This window comes from Saimiri boliviensis, chromosome 8 (genome assembly GCF_048565385.1).
Source record: "Saimiri boliviensis isolate mSaiBol1 chromosome 8, mSaiBol1.pri, whole genome shotgun sequence".
Lineage (NCBI taxonomy): Eukaryota > Metazoa > Chordata > Mammalia > Primates > Cebidae > Saimiri > Saimiri boliviensis.
In genome coordinates, this window is record NC_133456.1 from 109,757,578 (window position 1) to 109,772,136 (window position 14,559).

Sequence of the window (14,559 nt, forward strand, 5' to 3'; positions counted from 1 at the left end):
GGCCATGGATTCACATTTCAAAGTCTCAATTTACAGGAGACTGGAAGAACTGACCCTTTCATCCATATTTTTCAGATGACAGTGAAGGATAATTTGCTTTGGAGAATTTTTTCCTCCATGTTCTATGTTCTTATGTCCTCACCACAAATTATACTTCTGGCCATAGTTATTATATGCTCCTGTTGGGGATTTAAACCTGTACTTTTACCACTGGCAACATTTTAAATGTTGTCATTAGCATATCACATAACTTTTGCAAAGATGAAATGCAAATATTCATCTCTCTTATTCCATGATGATGTATGAGAGGTGGTCCTAAACTTTGGTATTTGTGAAATGTTTTAAATGTTGACACAAATCATTAGACCATACTTCTTTTTACTTTTTGGTATGTTCCTGCAATAGAGCTTTCACTCTCTCTTCATTTGAAGGGTAATTTAATATGTGGCATGTCATGTTAGAGTGAATACAATCACAGAGTGAATATAATCTAGCTGTGATTGTTTAGAGCAGGGATTGACAAAGTACAGGTGAGGTGACATGGTTGACATTTTGACTTGGGGAAAAAAATTGGGGGATTTCTGAACTGTAATTATGCCGTAGAGTCAGAGTGCTATTATGAAAGGATACAGTTGAGACAAGGATGCTCAAAATGAAGTCCAAAACAGTGTTTTTAAAATTAACCAGATAATTTTGGAAAAACATATCTGAAATTTCCAGTTTATCTTGCCAAGTAAGCCTGGGGACAGGGTTGTCCATCCAAAAATCTCATTAACTCATTAACTAGTGACTTGGGGTTCTTATCCATGATGTTTGCAGTTGTGTCCCTTGACCGATGTCTTTTTATTTTTATTTTCTATTTTTGAGACAGGGTCTCTGTTACCCAGGCTGGAGTGCAGGGGCACAATCTCAGCTCACTGCAGCCTCCACCTCCTGGGTTCAAGTGATTCTTCCATCTCAACCTCCTGAGTAGCTAGGACTATAGGCATGCACCACCATGCCCAACTAATTTTTGTATTTCTTGGTAGAGATGGGATTTGCCATGTTGGCCAGGCTGGTCTCAAACTCCTGATTTCAAGTGATCTGTCCACCCAGGCCTCCCAAGACTGATGTCTCTTGAGCATCTCTGTGGTTCCAAGGCCTCCTTAAGTGTTGGGAGACGACAATCATAGCAATTTAATTCAGTAAGCATTTACTGAGGACTTTTTACATGCAAAGCAGTCTGCTGGGTCCAGCAGGGGCTACAAAGAGATTGGAGTGAGGGCTCTTGCCTGTCAGGAATTGAGAATAGCCCAAATTGGATGATTTCTAACCTGGGAATCCTGTAACTTTTGGAGAAGTATTTGGTTGTTGAAAAGATTTCCTATTTCTTTTCTAACTTTGGTGTGCTTTTAGCCCCTCAATTCATATATTAAATGAGTTATGCCATTTTTGTATCAGGATCATAAAAACTAACGCTAGTCTTTACAAACCCGGTTTAAACGAATGAAAGAAGCCCCAAAGGGAAGTAGACACTTGTATTTTCTTATACAGTGTATACACAGTCATGTGCCTCAACGATGGACTACATATACATTGGTGGTCCTTAAGGTTATCATGGAGCTGAGAAATTCCTGTGGCCTAGCGATGTCATAGCCATGGTAACATTATAGCCCAATGTGTTTCCTTGTCTATGTTGAAATACACAAATTCTTCCCATTGTGTTGCACTTGCCTACAGTGTTCAGTATAGTCACATGCTGAACAGGTTTGTAGCCTAGGAGCAGTAAGTCATACCTTATGGACTAGCTGTGTAGGAGGCTCTACCATCTAGGTTTGTGTAAATATACTCTATGATGTTCACACAATGACGGAATTGCCTAAGGATGAATTTCCCAGACTGTATTGCTGGGTATCCCTGTCATTAAGATTACAATACGTGAGAGCTAGAAAGAGGCTTGGAGACCAACTAAAGCCTAATTGGAGACACAGTTCTTAAAGCTTGGGTACTAGCGAAGAGCCTGTGACCCTGCCTCCTCCTTCCACCTATGAGATATTGGGCACAACATTCAGTTTCTTCGTGTCAGTTTTCACTAGCTGGAAAAGAGAGATAAAACCCACAGTGCAGATTGCCAGCTTCAGTAATTCTAGTTCCTGGACTCAAGGACAGGAAGCCTTTTAGTTACTTGCACACCCTAACTTTTCTAGCTTTGATTGAATAAATCATTTAACTGTCAGCTAATTACGGTTTTGGGAAGTTGACATCATTCATCTTTTTATGGCACCCCTTAATGGGAGGCTTTGGAGATTAAAACTCTTGACAATTTCCACGATGTAAAAAAGGAAAGCTGACCTACAGAAAGATGGGACAGTGATGAACATTTGAGAAGCTTGAAGCAGCAATGGGATCTACACAGTAGCCTACTTAAAGTAGTGCTGATATGAACACTTAGCCTAAGTCCCTGAAAAAAATGACAGCAATGTGACCTGTGTCAGTACCAATGGCATTTTATTGAGCAGATGCTTGCTTTGCACTTACTACCAAGCACCCGTTTGTTCCAGGACAGCCCCATGAGGCAGATCCTATTGTCATCCCAGTTTACAGATGAAGAAACTGAGGTACAGAGAAAAGCGTCCAAGGTCTGACACCTGGTAAGCAGGTGAGTCAGAAAGGAAGAAAAAAGCCAGCCTGGCTCCAGAGACCATGCTCTCGCCCCGTACTCTGCTGACCTCCCCACGTCTCTGCCATCCTCTGATCTGCCTGCTGGAGACGCCAGTGCCGCTCGTTTGCGTGCCTCGAAGCCCTGCTCTGGGTCCTGGGCCTCCCGCGCCTGCTTCCGGCCGAGGGGCTCTAAGCACCTGCAGTCCTGGACGCGCGTTTCCGAGGCGGGCGGGAGCGCGCACGGCGGGAGCGCGGGAGCGGCGCGCACGTGCCGCCGGGAAGGGGCCGCCCGGGGCCGCGCCAAGATGGCGGCGGCTGCGGCCGCTGCGGCGTCGTTTGGCGGCGGCCGGTGAGGCGGGCGGGGCCGGCGGCGCGGAGGCGGGGTCCCGGGCGAGCCGCCCTGGGAGGCGGGGGCCGTTTCCATAGCGGCGGCAGGAGGTGTCGCGCCGGGGAACTTCCTGGTTCCCGGGCTCGGCTTCGCCGGGATCCTCTTGGAAGGGAAACAATGGGGCGGAGGGCACTGCGGTAGCCGCCGCCGCCGCCGCCGCCGCGCCGGACCTGCTCGGCCGCCCGGGACCGCCCGCTCTGCGCGCCGCCCCCAGCTTCGCAGACGGGACCGTCCTGAGGTAACTTCCATTTCTCAGCTCCCGCCGCGAGGGGCCGGTGGCGGCGGGCTCCCCGGGCGTCCTCCCCGGGCTGGGACTAGGAGTTGGCCCTGGGGAGCCGGACGCCGCCATTCCCGGCCCCGGGAGGAGGGGACGCGGCTGCGGCTCGCGGCTCGGCCCTGGGGGGCGGCTCGAGCGCCGTGCGGGGCCCGCCCCTCTGTCCCTGAGCCCGGAGCCTGGGGGGCGCGGGGCGCTGGGCGGGCGGGGGGCGCCGCGCGGGGTGCGGGGAGGGCCGTAGGTGGAACCCGGTGCCGGCCTCCCGGAGCGAGCCGCGGTCCCGGCCGGGCGCGTCTCCCGAGCCCCAGTGGGCAGGACCCGGGCAAACTTCGTGCCTTTGAATGACTGCCTTGATGCCGCGGAACTTTGTTTCCACCAGGCGAGGGGAGGATGGGGCGAATGAGGGATTTGCAAGTCTTGGAAATCCGTGCGCCTTTGCAAAGTTTGCAAAATAGTTTGGCGCTCACAAGCCTAAGCTGGTGCGGCGTTTGTAATGCGTGAGAACGGTTCCTCGCAGGTGTTTTACTGCCAGAAAGTGCGGGAAGTGTATGAATCCATGGGTGCACGTTTCTGTAATTTGAAAATGTTGTCTCTCCCCACCCCCCACCAATATCTCTTTATTTCCCAAAATTTAATCGTCGGATAGATGCTTTTTAGACAGTAGACTTACGCATGCTTCCTTTGGACTGGGACGGCTTGTGGAATTGGGGTCATACCCAGTCTTTGGAAATAATGCGAGACAAATGCGGGGGGTGGGGTGGGGGGGGAGTGAGGACGCCGTCTTCAGCATGTTACTTGTTGGAGGAAAATGGTTTCAATCCTATAGTAATCCTTTTATAAAAATAATTACCTCTTTGAGGTAATTATTTAATATTTCATAGCTCAGAAAACTTGCGCACAACTTCAGAGATCACCCTGGCCAACTCCCTCCTGTATGGAGTCTCTGGGAAGTTCCTTCAGGGGGAAGTCAGTGTTCTTTTTTCTTTCCTGAAGTCATCTTAATAAGAATAAATTAGCAGCAAGTGAACAGTGGTTTATTTGCTTTTATTTCTGATTCAGTCAGACCCTAAAGTTAACAAAAATATTTCCTGGTTTGCCATTCTTTTATAATAACGTTTGTAAACATGGTACAGTTCGTTACTTAAAATGGATGTTGATGCCTTGTATTCTACATAGGCAATTAAAATATGTCCAAATAGAAAAAAAGTATATATTAATGAAAGTATGAGTTAACTTTTAAAGGAAGAAATCCTAATTGCAAGTACAGGCATCCTTAGTTAACAGAAATTCCTTTGCTCATTATGTATTTAAAGAATTAATGAGTTGTTAAAAAGGCAATCAAAGAAACATTTGCCAAACATTAACAATATGGGCACTGAGCCTCAGTTTTGGTGCCTACTTAGTTTTTAGCTATGCAGTCAGATTCTCTGTTGTACTTGTTTCTGGTAAGACTAGTCCACTACCAGTTTTAATAATTTTTTGACATCCGAATAGCTTCTCTTGGAGACTGACTTTGGTTAAACAAGCCAGTAAGTAGAAAAGTAGAAGTGTCAGATTTGGCACTATTTGGTGTTTTTTTTTTTTTTTTTTGAGACAGAGGTTCGCTTTTGTTGCCCAGCCTGGAGTGCAGTAGCATGATCTTGGCTCATGGCAACCTCCGCCTCCCACGTGCAAGCAATTGTCCTGCCTCAGCCTCCTGAGTAGCTGGGATTACAGGCACATGCCACCATGCCTGGCTAATTTTATATTTTTAGTAGAGGCGTGGTTTCTCCATGTTGATCAGGCTGGTCTTGGACTCCCAACCTCAGGTGATCCGCCCACCTCGGCCTCCCACTGTTGGGTTTACTCACATGAGCCACCGTGGCCGCTGGTGCTGTTAATTGATCATTCTCTAGTATTACAGGGAACGAAGAGAACTACCCATCCCAGCAGATCCAATCTGAGTCTTCAGTGCCAAGCAAGGGTTGTCTTGGTCCATCTTTGCCACCATGTGCACATCTGTGCCAAGTTCCTATTACATTTTGTAGCCAGCTAAGATGGATGAAAAAGAGGCCAATGAGTTCAAGCTAGTAGCAAATTGAAAAACAAAATTACTCTGATTAGAAACTGTGTAGTAGAATAGGAGAGCTGTATGAGGATTGCTACTTCAGGTAGAGAGAGAGACAAGTGATTGCAATTCTGGTTTATGTTCACAGTTTCACTGTAACCATTCTTATTTTGTAACTCGTGGAATGCAGACCTCTAATTACCAGAAAGTTATAGTTTGTTCTTTCACTGTGATTTTTAAAAAGCATAGTCCATGGGTTGCAGTGGCTCATGCCTGTAGTCTCAGCACTTTGGGAGGCTGAATTGGGTGGATCATTTGAGATCAGGAGTTCAAGACCAGCCTGGCCAATATGCTGAAACCCTTGTCTCTACTAAAAATATAAAAATTGGTCGAGTGGTAGTGGCGCACTGGGAGGCTGAGGCAGGAGAATTGCTTGAGCCTGGAAGGCGAAGGTTGCGGTGAGTGGAGATCACCCACTGCACTCCAGCCTGGGCAACAGAGTGACTCTGTCTCAAGGAAAAGAAAAAAAAAAAAAAAAAGCATAGTCCATTGTCAGATATGATTTTATTACATTGAGAGACTAATTTTTTTCCCTTGAAAAGGTGGCTTCTGCCGGGCACGGTGGCTCAAGCCTGTAATCCCAGCACTTTGGGAGGCCGAGGCGGGTGGATCACGAGGTCAGGAGATCGAGACCATCCTGGTCAACATGGTGAAACCCTGTCTCTACTAAAAATACAAAAAAAAAAATTAGCTGGGCATGGTGGCGCATGCCTGTAGTACCAGCTACTCAGGAGGCTGAGGCAGGAGAATTGCCTGAACCCAGGAGGTGGAGCTTGCGGTGAGCCGAGATCATGCCATTGCACTCCAGCCTGGGTAACAAGAGCGAAACTCCGTCTCAAAAAAAAAAAAAAAAAAAAAAAGAAAAAAGAAAAGGTGGCTTCTGTATTTACCGTGGAAGTCACTACAAGAACAATAATTGGAAAGGAGTCCAACTCGTAGCACATGTCCATATGGTACATGAGATGATCGCATGGGAATTGGAACCACAGAGGCTTGGATTCTCAGCTGGTCTATGCCAGTTTCAGGTTGTTTCACCTCATGCAAATGACTCAACTTTTAAAAGCTAATTTCTTTGTAAAATTGGGGAGGATTGTAAATTCACATGAATAAACCAACCGTTATTTCTTGAATAAGTTGAATAAACCAACCATTATTTCTTGAGTGCCTTCTGTGTACCCCAGGATTTTGTTTTCAACAACATGTGGGATGAGTCCTTTGATGTGAAGTACAGGGAGCTGTGAAACCCATACCTAAGGAACCTAACTTGTTTTGGGGGAGTTGGAGCAAGTTCTGTGAGGAAGCGACCTGTAAGACCTGAAGGATGAGGAGATAGCTGTTTGAAAACCAGAGGCGGGTGGGCGGGAAACTTTCAGGGTGCGAGAAGAGCTTGTTCACAGTTGCTGAAGAGATTATTGGGAAGGTTAAATAAGATGCTTCTGCATGAGTTCCCCCCTTGGCCCATGAACAGTCACTGTTGGTTACATAGAGAAGTCTCCTGGCACTGTTCTTGGATCATCTGAATGAAGCAGTTCAGCTTTGTTCCATAGCCATTTGAGAAGGGGAGTCATTCTACTGGTCTGTATCCACACCAGACCTGGAAGTGACGCTTGACACACTTCGGTGTCCACTTTTATAACTCTGTAATGGATTACCTGTTAGTTTCAATAGCTGTAAGACTGGGATTAAATGTTAAATGAAATATTCTTCAATTTACTTACAGAGATGCTTTGTAATATCGTGATAGTCTCGGTTTCATTTGATTACATTTTCTCTTTGAAGAGTTTGGACCGCCTCTCACAAAACTGTAGTAGCAATCCACCATAAAATAAAAATCTGCCATAAGGAGCAGGTAGTTTTCATTGCTTACAGAAAGATCAAGAGTTACTCTGGAGTTTCATGTCTTGTTTTCTTAAGTGTTCTTTGCTCTAAACAGATTATTTAATTATTCTGTGATGGAGGTACACATTGCACTTGTATCCTGCTGACATTGATATGAGTGTAGAAAAAGTCAGAGTTTTATCCTAGAATTTCCCTTTTGTTGAGTCAGCTAGTGAATTAAGAATTTAAACTAACATTTTAAATGAAATAAATGAAAGAATATCATTTTTAACCTTCTTAGTGTATTAGTTTTGCTGTTAGTAATGTTACGTAGATCAGTGATGGCAAATTATTATTATTTCCTTTTCCCAAGATGGGGTTTCGCTCTGTCACCCAGGCTGGAGTGCAGTAGAGCAGCAGTCTCAGCTCACTGCAACCTCTGCCTTCCAGGCTCAAGCGATTCTCCCACTTCAGCCTCCCAAGTAACTGGGACTGCAGCATGTGCCACCATGCCCAGCTAGTTTTTGTGTTTTTTTGGTAGAGATGAAGTTTTGCCATGTTGCCCAGGCTGGTCTTGAAGTCCAAGGCTTAAGCGATCTTCCTGCCTCAGCCTCCCAAAGTGCTGGGATTACAGTTGTGAGCCACTCTCCTGGCTAATATTTTATTATGGAATTAATGCAGTATTTATAAGTCGTTTGGCTCTCTGGGTTTTTTGTTCTTGTTTCTTTTTGTTTGGTTTTTGTATATTTAATGTCCATTGGTGTATCTGTGGTAAGATAAGGTAAGGTGAAATAAGATTTTGAAGTCAGTCACAATGGAAAAAGAATTGAATAGATGTGCAGGCTAAGATTTATGAAGATTAGGTATATATGTATGAGCTAGATGTTTTTTGTGTATTTTCCTGTTGCCCATATTATGACAATTAGCTGAGCTGAGCGTGGTGGTGTGTGCCTGTGGTCCCAGCTACTCAGGAGGCTGAGGCACAAGAATCACTTTAACCTGGGAGGTGGAGGTTGCAGTGAGCCAAGATTATGCCACTGCTCTCTAGTCTGGGCAACAGATCAAGACTCTGTTTAAAAAAAAAAATAAAAAACTTTCAAAATCGATTTGTCTTCACCTTTTCTATGTTCATTTTTAATTTTTTTAGCTTTATCTTGAATTGATTAAAAATTTTTTTTCTTTTTCTTTTTTTAGCTTGAGATTATTTATTATTGTACTATTCCTTTAGTGCTTACTTAAATTTTAATATATATTCTTGATTTATTGCAGTGTAGTATCGAGACTTTCACCCTTTTTCTAGATAATGCAGTAAATAATGCAAGGCCTTTAAAAACATTTACATTCAGTTTCCTTTCTTATTTCATTTTGGCCATGTTTTTTTTTTTTTTTTTTTTTTTTGAGACGGAGTTTCGCTGTTGTTACCCAGGCTGGAGTGCAATGGCACGATCTTGGCTCACTGCAACCTCCGCCTCCTGGGTTCAGGCAGTTCTCCTGTCTCAGCCTCCTGAGTAGCTGGGATTACAGGCACGTGCCACCATGCCCAGCTAATTTTTTGTATTTTTAGTAGAGACAGGGTTTCACTATGTTGACCGGGATGGTCTTGATCTCTTGACCTCGTGATCCACCCGCCTCGGCCTCCCAAAGTGCTGGGATTACAGGCTTGAGCCACCGCACCCGGCCCATTGGCCATGTTTTAAGATGCATGCGTATTTTAAAACCCACAGATGTATTTCTGTTGTTTTATGCTGTTATTATTTAATTAGACTTACTGCATTTCATTTTCCTCATTCTTTCTTACATTGTCTGACTTTCCATCTAGAATAATTACCCTTCTGCCTAAAGATACCTTTTAGTATTTCTTCAGAGTGGATCAAGTATTGACGAGTTTCCTAACTTTGTTTGTTTGAGAATTATTTCACCTACATTATTGAGAGATATATTTTGCTGGATGTAGAATTCTAGATAAGTTTTCTGGAGAAATTCTTTAATATTTTGGTTTGTTTCTATTCAGAAGTCAGCTGCAGTTTATTCCCTCTTTGTTGATAATTTCTTTCTTTCCCAGGCTGTTTTTATGGTTTTCATTTTGTCTTTGGCATTTTGATGATTTTCTGTCTCTCTATTTCCCTCCTCCTCTCCTTCTTGTACCTTTTCTTGTTTGGGGTATATAGGGCATTTTGATACTGTGACTTGATGTTTTTAATCAGTTTTGCAAGTTCTGAGCCACTATTTCCTCAGATACTGCTTTTTCCTGTTCTCTTGCTTAATCTTTTTGAGAGCTCAGTTATATAATGTTAGATTTTCTCCCTGAATCCTCTTGTGTATTTTGCCTCTCTGGTGTTGTCCCCCACCCCCCAACTTTTTGTGTCTTTTTTGTTCTGAATATTTTCTTTGGCTACCTTCTAGGACTAAGTCTTCATCTCTAATCTGCTCTCAAATGTATTCCCTGGGTTTTAGATTTTGATTATTAGATTTTTCCTTTTTAGACTTTGAGTGTAGTTATTTTTCAGATATGCTTTGCCACTCTTCTAGTTTCTGGTTCCATATCAAAAGTTTTAGATTCTGCATATATTTCTTTGGATACAGTAAGCATAGTAGGTACACCCCAGAGCGTACATCATTTCATCTCCTTGTGTGCCTGCTTATCTTTGATTGCATGGTAGTCATTGTGTTTGAAAAAGAATTTCTAGAAGTTACTATAGATTAGGTAAGGATTTTTTTCATTGCTTTTGCCAGACACTTGGGATCACTTTTATTCAGATAAAAAGTTGAGAGTCCATGCAAGAATTGGTTGAGTTTACTTCTAATCTTTCTTTCTCATGGGATTCAGTTTTTTGAGGTCTTATTTTAAAGCAGAAAGGGCTCCCTTGGTGGATCTTGTACTCTGACATTTTGTCCTCCTAGCCTTCAAGGCTCCCAAAGTGCAGTTTAGAGTCTTAGGCCCCTCCTTGATTAGGCAAACATTTACCTAAAGAAGCCCCAGGTGCCTTGCTTTCTATTTCAGATTCCCGTCTTCTCTTTGGACAGTGGCTGGTAATTTCTCATTGTCTTGTTAGCTGTATGATAGCCTCCCTCCTTTATAAAAATTAAGGTATATACATACAATAATGTACACTAATCTTAAATGTATACTCTGAAGAATTTTTATAAATGTAATTAACTGTGTAATTACTCATGTAACATACAGTAGTCCTCCTTATCTGCAGTTTCACTTTCCTTGGTTTCAGTTACTGCAGTATAATAGGAGAAGATACTTTGAGAGATAGAGAGACCACCTTTTATTACAGTGTATTATAATTATTTTATTAGTTATTATTGTTTATCTTAGAAGGGTCTGATTTTGAAGCAGTACATTAGTTTTTTAAAGCAGAATTTTAGAATACATTTTCAAAGTAGTGCTAAGACTCTGTTGCTGTAATTGCTGAACATAAATTCCTGGAATTTTTTTAGAAATTGTTTTTTGGAAATACCAAGTTAGTCCTTATTAATATATAATGTTTTGATCCAGTGTTTTCTTATCAGTTTGAATTCTGAGCTCATTGACCAGACTTACTTGGGAAACATTTCTTCTGACTATTGCAGAATTTTTTTTCCTCCAAAGTTGATGATTTGCTTTCATTGAGGCTTGCCAAAAAAGTGCCATCCCAACTCGCCCCTGAAATTGACGGTTACCTCTGACCACTTCACTGTCAGCAGTCACTTTGACTTTCTTTTAAGTGACAGTTGAATATGCCCATTAAAAAATACATATAACCAACATTTTAGACCAGCTTGTTTTAGCTGGTTTACTGTAATGATTTAGGTTGATCTTAACTTATACCTCTAAGGAAATTAGAATCTGAGTTACTCATTGAATTAAAATTAGTTTTAAGATAATAAATCATACAGTGCTAGAAAGAGAACTTAAAACTTGTATTTCAGTTTTCTTATTTTATGAGACCAAAAATGGGTCAGTACTAACATGTGAACCAAATAAGATTTTTAGTTTACCAGCACACTCTTTTATCATTATTCCACAGCAAGTCTGAGTGGTAAGTAGGCTGAAAATTTTAACTCTCATTTTACACACAAAGAAACTGAGGGTCAGGGAAGTCAAGTGACTTGGTCTGAATTCCTTGAGCTGGTTAATGGCAGAGTTTTAACACATTTGCACTGAGGACTTCCTTTGTGTTGAGTGATTTCCCTGCAAGGCTTACAGTCCACCATCTTGCTGAATTCCAATTTTATTGACGTCCTACAGGAATTTTCCTTTCTTCCCCTGTGTGTGTTTATACCTCTTGGTCCATAAGTTTTCCCATTTTCACTCAGCACAGGGCCTTTGAATGAGCTGTAACCTTGACTCTCACTCTAGTTGCCCTTAGCGCTTTTATTCTGAATATGTTCTGTTAGCCGCAGACAGCTGGAACCAAGCTTGGCTTCATTGATTTATCCCAAGACCCTTGAGCAGTTTTTGCATATCGTGGAGCTGAATTAGTATCTATTAAATGATTAGATGAATACATTCTTATATTTACAATCCAATTAGATACAGAATTTTTGAGGGTGGGGCCTGGAATTATTTACTCTTTATATTCTTCATGGGGTCTGCTATAGTGCTTATTGTTAGAGTTGGCAGTCTGGAATTTTTAACTGACTTTTAAAATGATGTCAGACTGCTGAAAACCAGATATGTTGTATCCTTCATTTAACTTTTATCTGTAGAGCACAGGCATTATGTGCAGTTCTGATATGATGTGTCAAGCGCGTTATGCACATATACCATGTAAACAAATTATAGTTCACTTTTGAAAGGCCCTGACTCTGTATCTGGTACAAGTAAGGAAGACTTGGAATGGATGTGTTTTCCTAAATACCTGAACGTTGTCATGTTGACCAGTAGTATAAAGCTACTAGAATTTGCTAAGTCTGTCTGGAAACCTACCTGTGGAAGGGTAAACTTGACCTCATTCTTATCTCCTGCCTCATTAACATACAAGTGTAAAGAAACCGATGAAACCAAATGATTGCTCATTTTGTTCTTAGGCCCATCTCATTCTTTCATCTTATTAGCAGGAAGTACTTTGTTGATTTAGTCAATAGGATAAACAAACCTCCTTTCTCTCCAGCAATGACAGCAAATTTGCTTTACTTTTGTGCTGAGAAAATACTTAAAGCTGTAAGAATTCGACATTGTGTTTCACGGGGTTGCAGCAAGGGCATTCTTTAGGGAAAGCGTAAGAACTGTGAAAGTACAGTGTTGAGACTTTGTCTGTTAGTGAATAATGACTTTAATATTAACTGAAGCAATTTCTAATGAGAAGATATTACAGGTTGAGTATCTGTTACCTGACATGCTTGGGACCCGAAGTGTTTCAGATCATCAATTTTTTTCAGATTTTGGAATATTTGCATTATACCAGTTGAGCATCCCGAAGATGTAACCCAGAATGCTTTAATGAGCATTTCTTTTGAGTGCCATGTCAGTGTTCAAAACGTTTCTGATTTCAGAATGTTTAGATTTGGGTTACTCAACGAGCACCTGGGAATCTGCCCTGACTTATATTTGAACAAATGAACTGTGAATCTGAATGAAAAAAGGAGGATACTAGAATTACTGTACTGTAAATTCCATGATGTTAGAGACTTTGTTCTTGGCAGTGTCTGCAGTGCCTGGTACACTGGCTGGCTCATAATAGTTGCTCAGTAAATATTTATTGAATGAATAGTATGATTTATTATATATTACACATTATATATTTATTGTAATATATATTATATATTGTACATAATAAATCCTTATGTATATCTATGTTATCTGTGTTTTTTAAATTTAAAAAAGAATGTTAATCATTTAAGTATTGGGTTATAGGCCTTTGAGGAAATAAATGTGGCTTGGTTGAGGCATCATTTCTGATATATTTTTCTGTCTGACTTGGTGAGAAAGTTGCATAAAGTACATTGCAAGTTATTCATTCATTGTCATTACATTTCTTTGAGACATTTTAAATGAATACATGAGAGTCTGTTACATGTGAATTATTTAGTCAATCCCTTGTTATTTGGGCACTTAAGTTTATATACATATATATGTATCTATATATATATTTTGCTATTACAAATAATACATCATTGAAGGACATTTTCTTGTTTCTTTTTTTTTTTTTTCCTTTTTTTTTAGGGGGTAGTACAGCTTACTAAATAGCAACAGAATCTAGGAATTTCTGTGAAAAAGGAGCTGGGATTATACAATTGTGAATGTGAGATCAGAAGCTTCAGTGGTCAGACAGCTGAGATAAGACAGCACAAATGATACAACTCTTTGGTTAGCCAGCTGCTTCTTTATGTAATAATGTATAATCATCAGTCTTCACATAAAAGCTATCTTGTAATTTGTGTTGGAACGGCTATCACTTGTATTTGTCTTTTAAGGAACAAATGAACCACTACAACTGTTTCTGCCTTTCAAGTAAGGCTTAAAAATTGTAAATGCATTTAGCTCCTTTATACATGTGGTTACATATATTAATGTTAACTTTTATAATTTCCTTTCTGAATTTCATTGGAAAAGTTTTGGTTTTTCATATTAAAATACTGTAAAATATTATATTCATACAAAGTCTGTGTAGTATGTTACATAAAGACTGACATAATGATGTCCATCCTGTCCTCTCCTCAGCTTAAGGGGTAGAACATTCCCAATACCCTCCTAGATCACCTCTCTCTACCCCCATCCTACCACTGGCTTTTGGAAGTCATTGGCATCACTGTGGGCTCTGGCATTCCTTTGCTTTTCTTTATAGTACATTACATATGTGTATATTCCTTAACAACATATTTTAAATTTTACATATTTTGGACCATTATATAAATGATAACGTGTGTGTGTATACATGTGTACAGTATATATAATAAATATAAGTATATATCAATAATACTTGTGATATTTGTTGGTGTGCATACTCGTAGTTCATCCATTTTGCCACTTCATAATACTTGATTGTATAAACATGATATCGTTATTTACCCTTTTGTTGATGGAAATTTCAGGTTTTTTGCTATTATGAATAACATTGCTATGAACTTTTCTCAGGCACACACAAAAGACTTTCTATAGCCACATGTCTCTCTTTTGGTTAGTGTTTGCCTGATAAACTTTTATTTTTTGAGATAGAGTCTTGCTCTGTTTTCCAGGCTGGAGTGCAGTGGTGCAATCTTGGCTCACTGCAACCTCGACCTCCTAGGTTCAAGAGATTCTCCTGCTTCAGCCTCCCCAGTAGCTGGGATTACAGGTGTGTGCTACCATGCCCGGCCAATTTTTATATTTTTAATAGGGATGGGGTTTCACCATGTTGGCCA

General features: G+C 41.1%; 2 protein-coding genes across 3 annotated transcripts in view; one reads left to right on the forward strand and one right to left on the reverse strand.

Annotated features, from left to right (window-relative positions):
• Positions 1-2,300: 2,300 nt before the first annotated feature.
• Positions 2,301-4,016, reverse strand: LOC120367565 (uncharacterized). Its single transcript, XM_039478629.2, has 2 exons — positions 3,973-4,016; positions 2,301-3,735 (listed from the first exon to the last, which is right to left on the reverse strand). The coding sequence occupies exons 1-2, from the start codon at positions 4,014-4,016 to the stop codon at positions 2,568-2,570; spliced, it is 1,212 nt and encodes a 403-aa protein (XP_039334563.2). The 3' UTR covers positions 2,301-2,567.
• USP6NL (USP6 N-terminal like) overlaps positions 3,063-14,559 on the forward strand; it is a 146,683-nt gene continuing 135,186 nt past the window's right edge. Inside the window, exon 1 of one of the 2 annotated variants that reach the window (XM_039478962.2) lies at positions 3,063-3,266. The gene's annotated coding sequence lies outside the window, so the exon portion shown is untranslated. Of the gene's footprint in view, positions 3,267-8,790; positions 14,493-14,559 lie in introns of those variants that run through there. The other variant, XM_074405040.1, reaches the window with a different exon arrangement.

Coding starts and splice junctions, on each gene's coding strand:
- LOC120367565 (XM_039478629.2), bottom strand. CDS start 4,016: ATGACCCCAATTCCACAAGCCGTCCCAGTCCAAAGGAAGCATGC. Junction 3,736..3,972: donor CCAGTCCAAAGGAAGCATGC/GTAAGTCTACTG, acceptor AACTTTGCAAAG/GCGCACGGATTTCCAAGACT.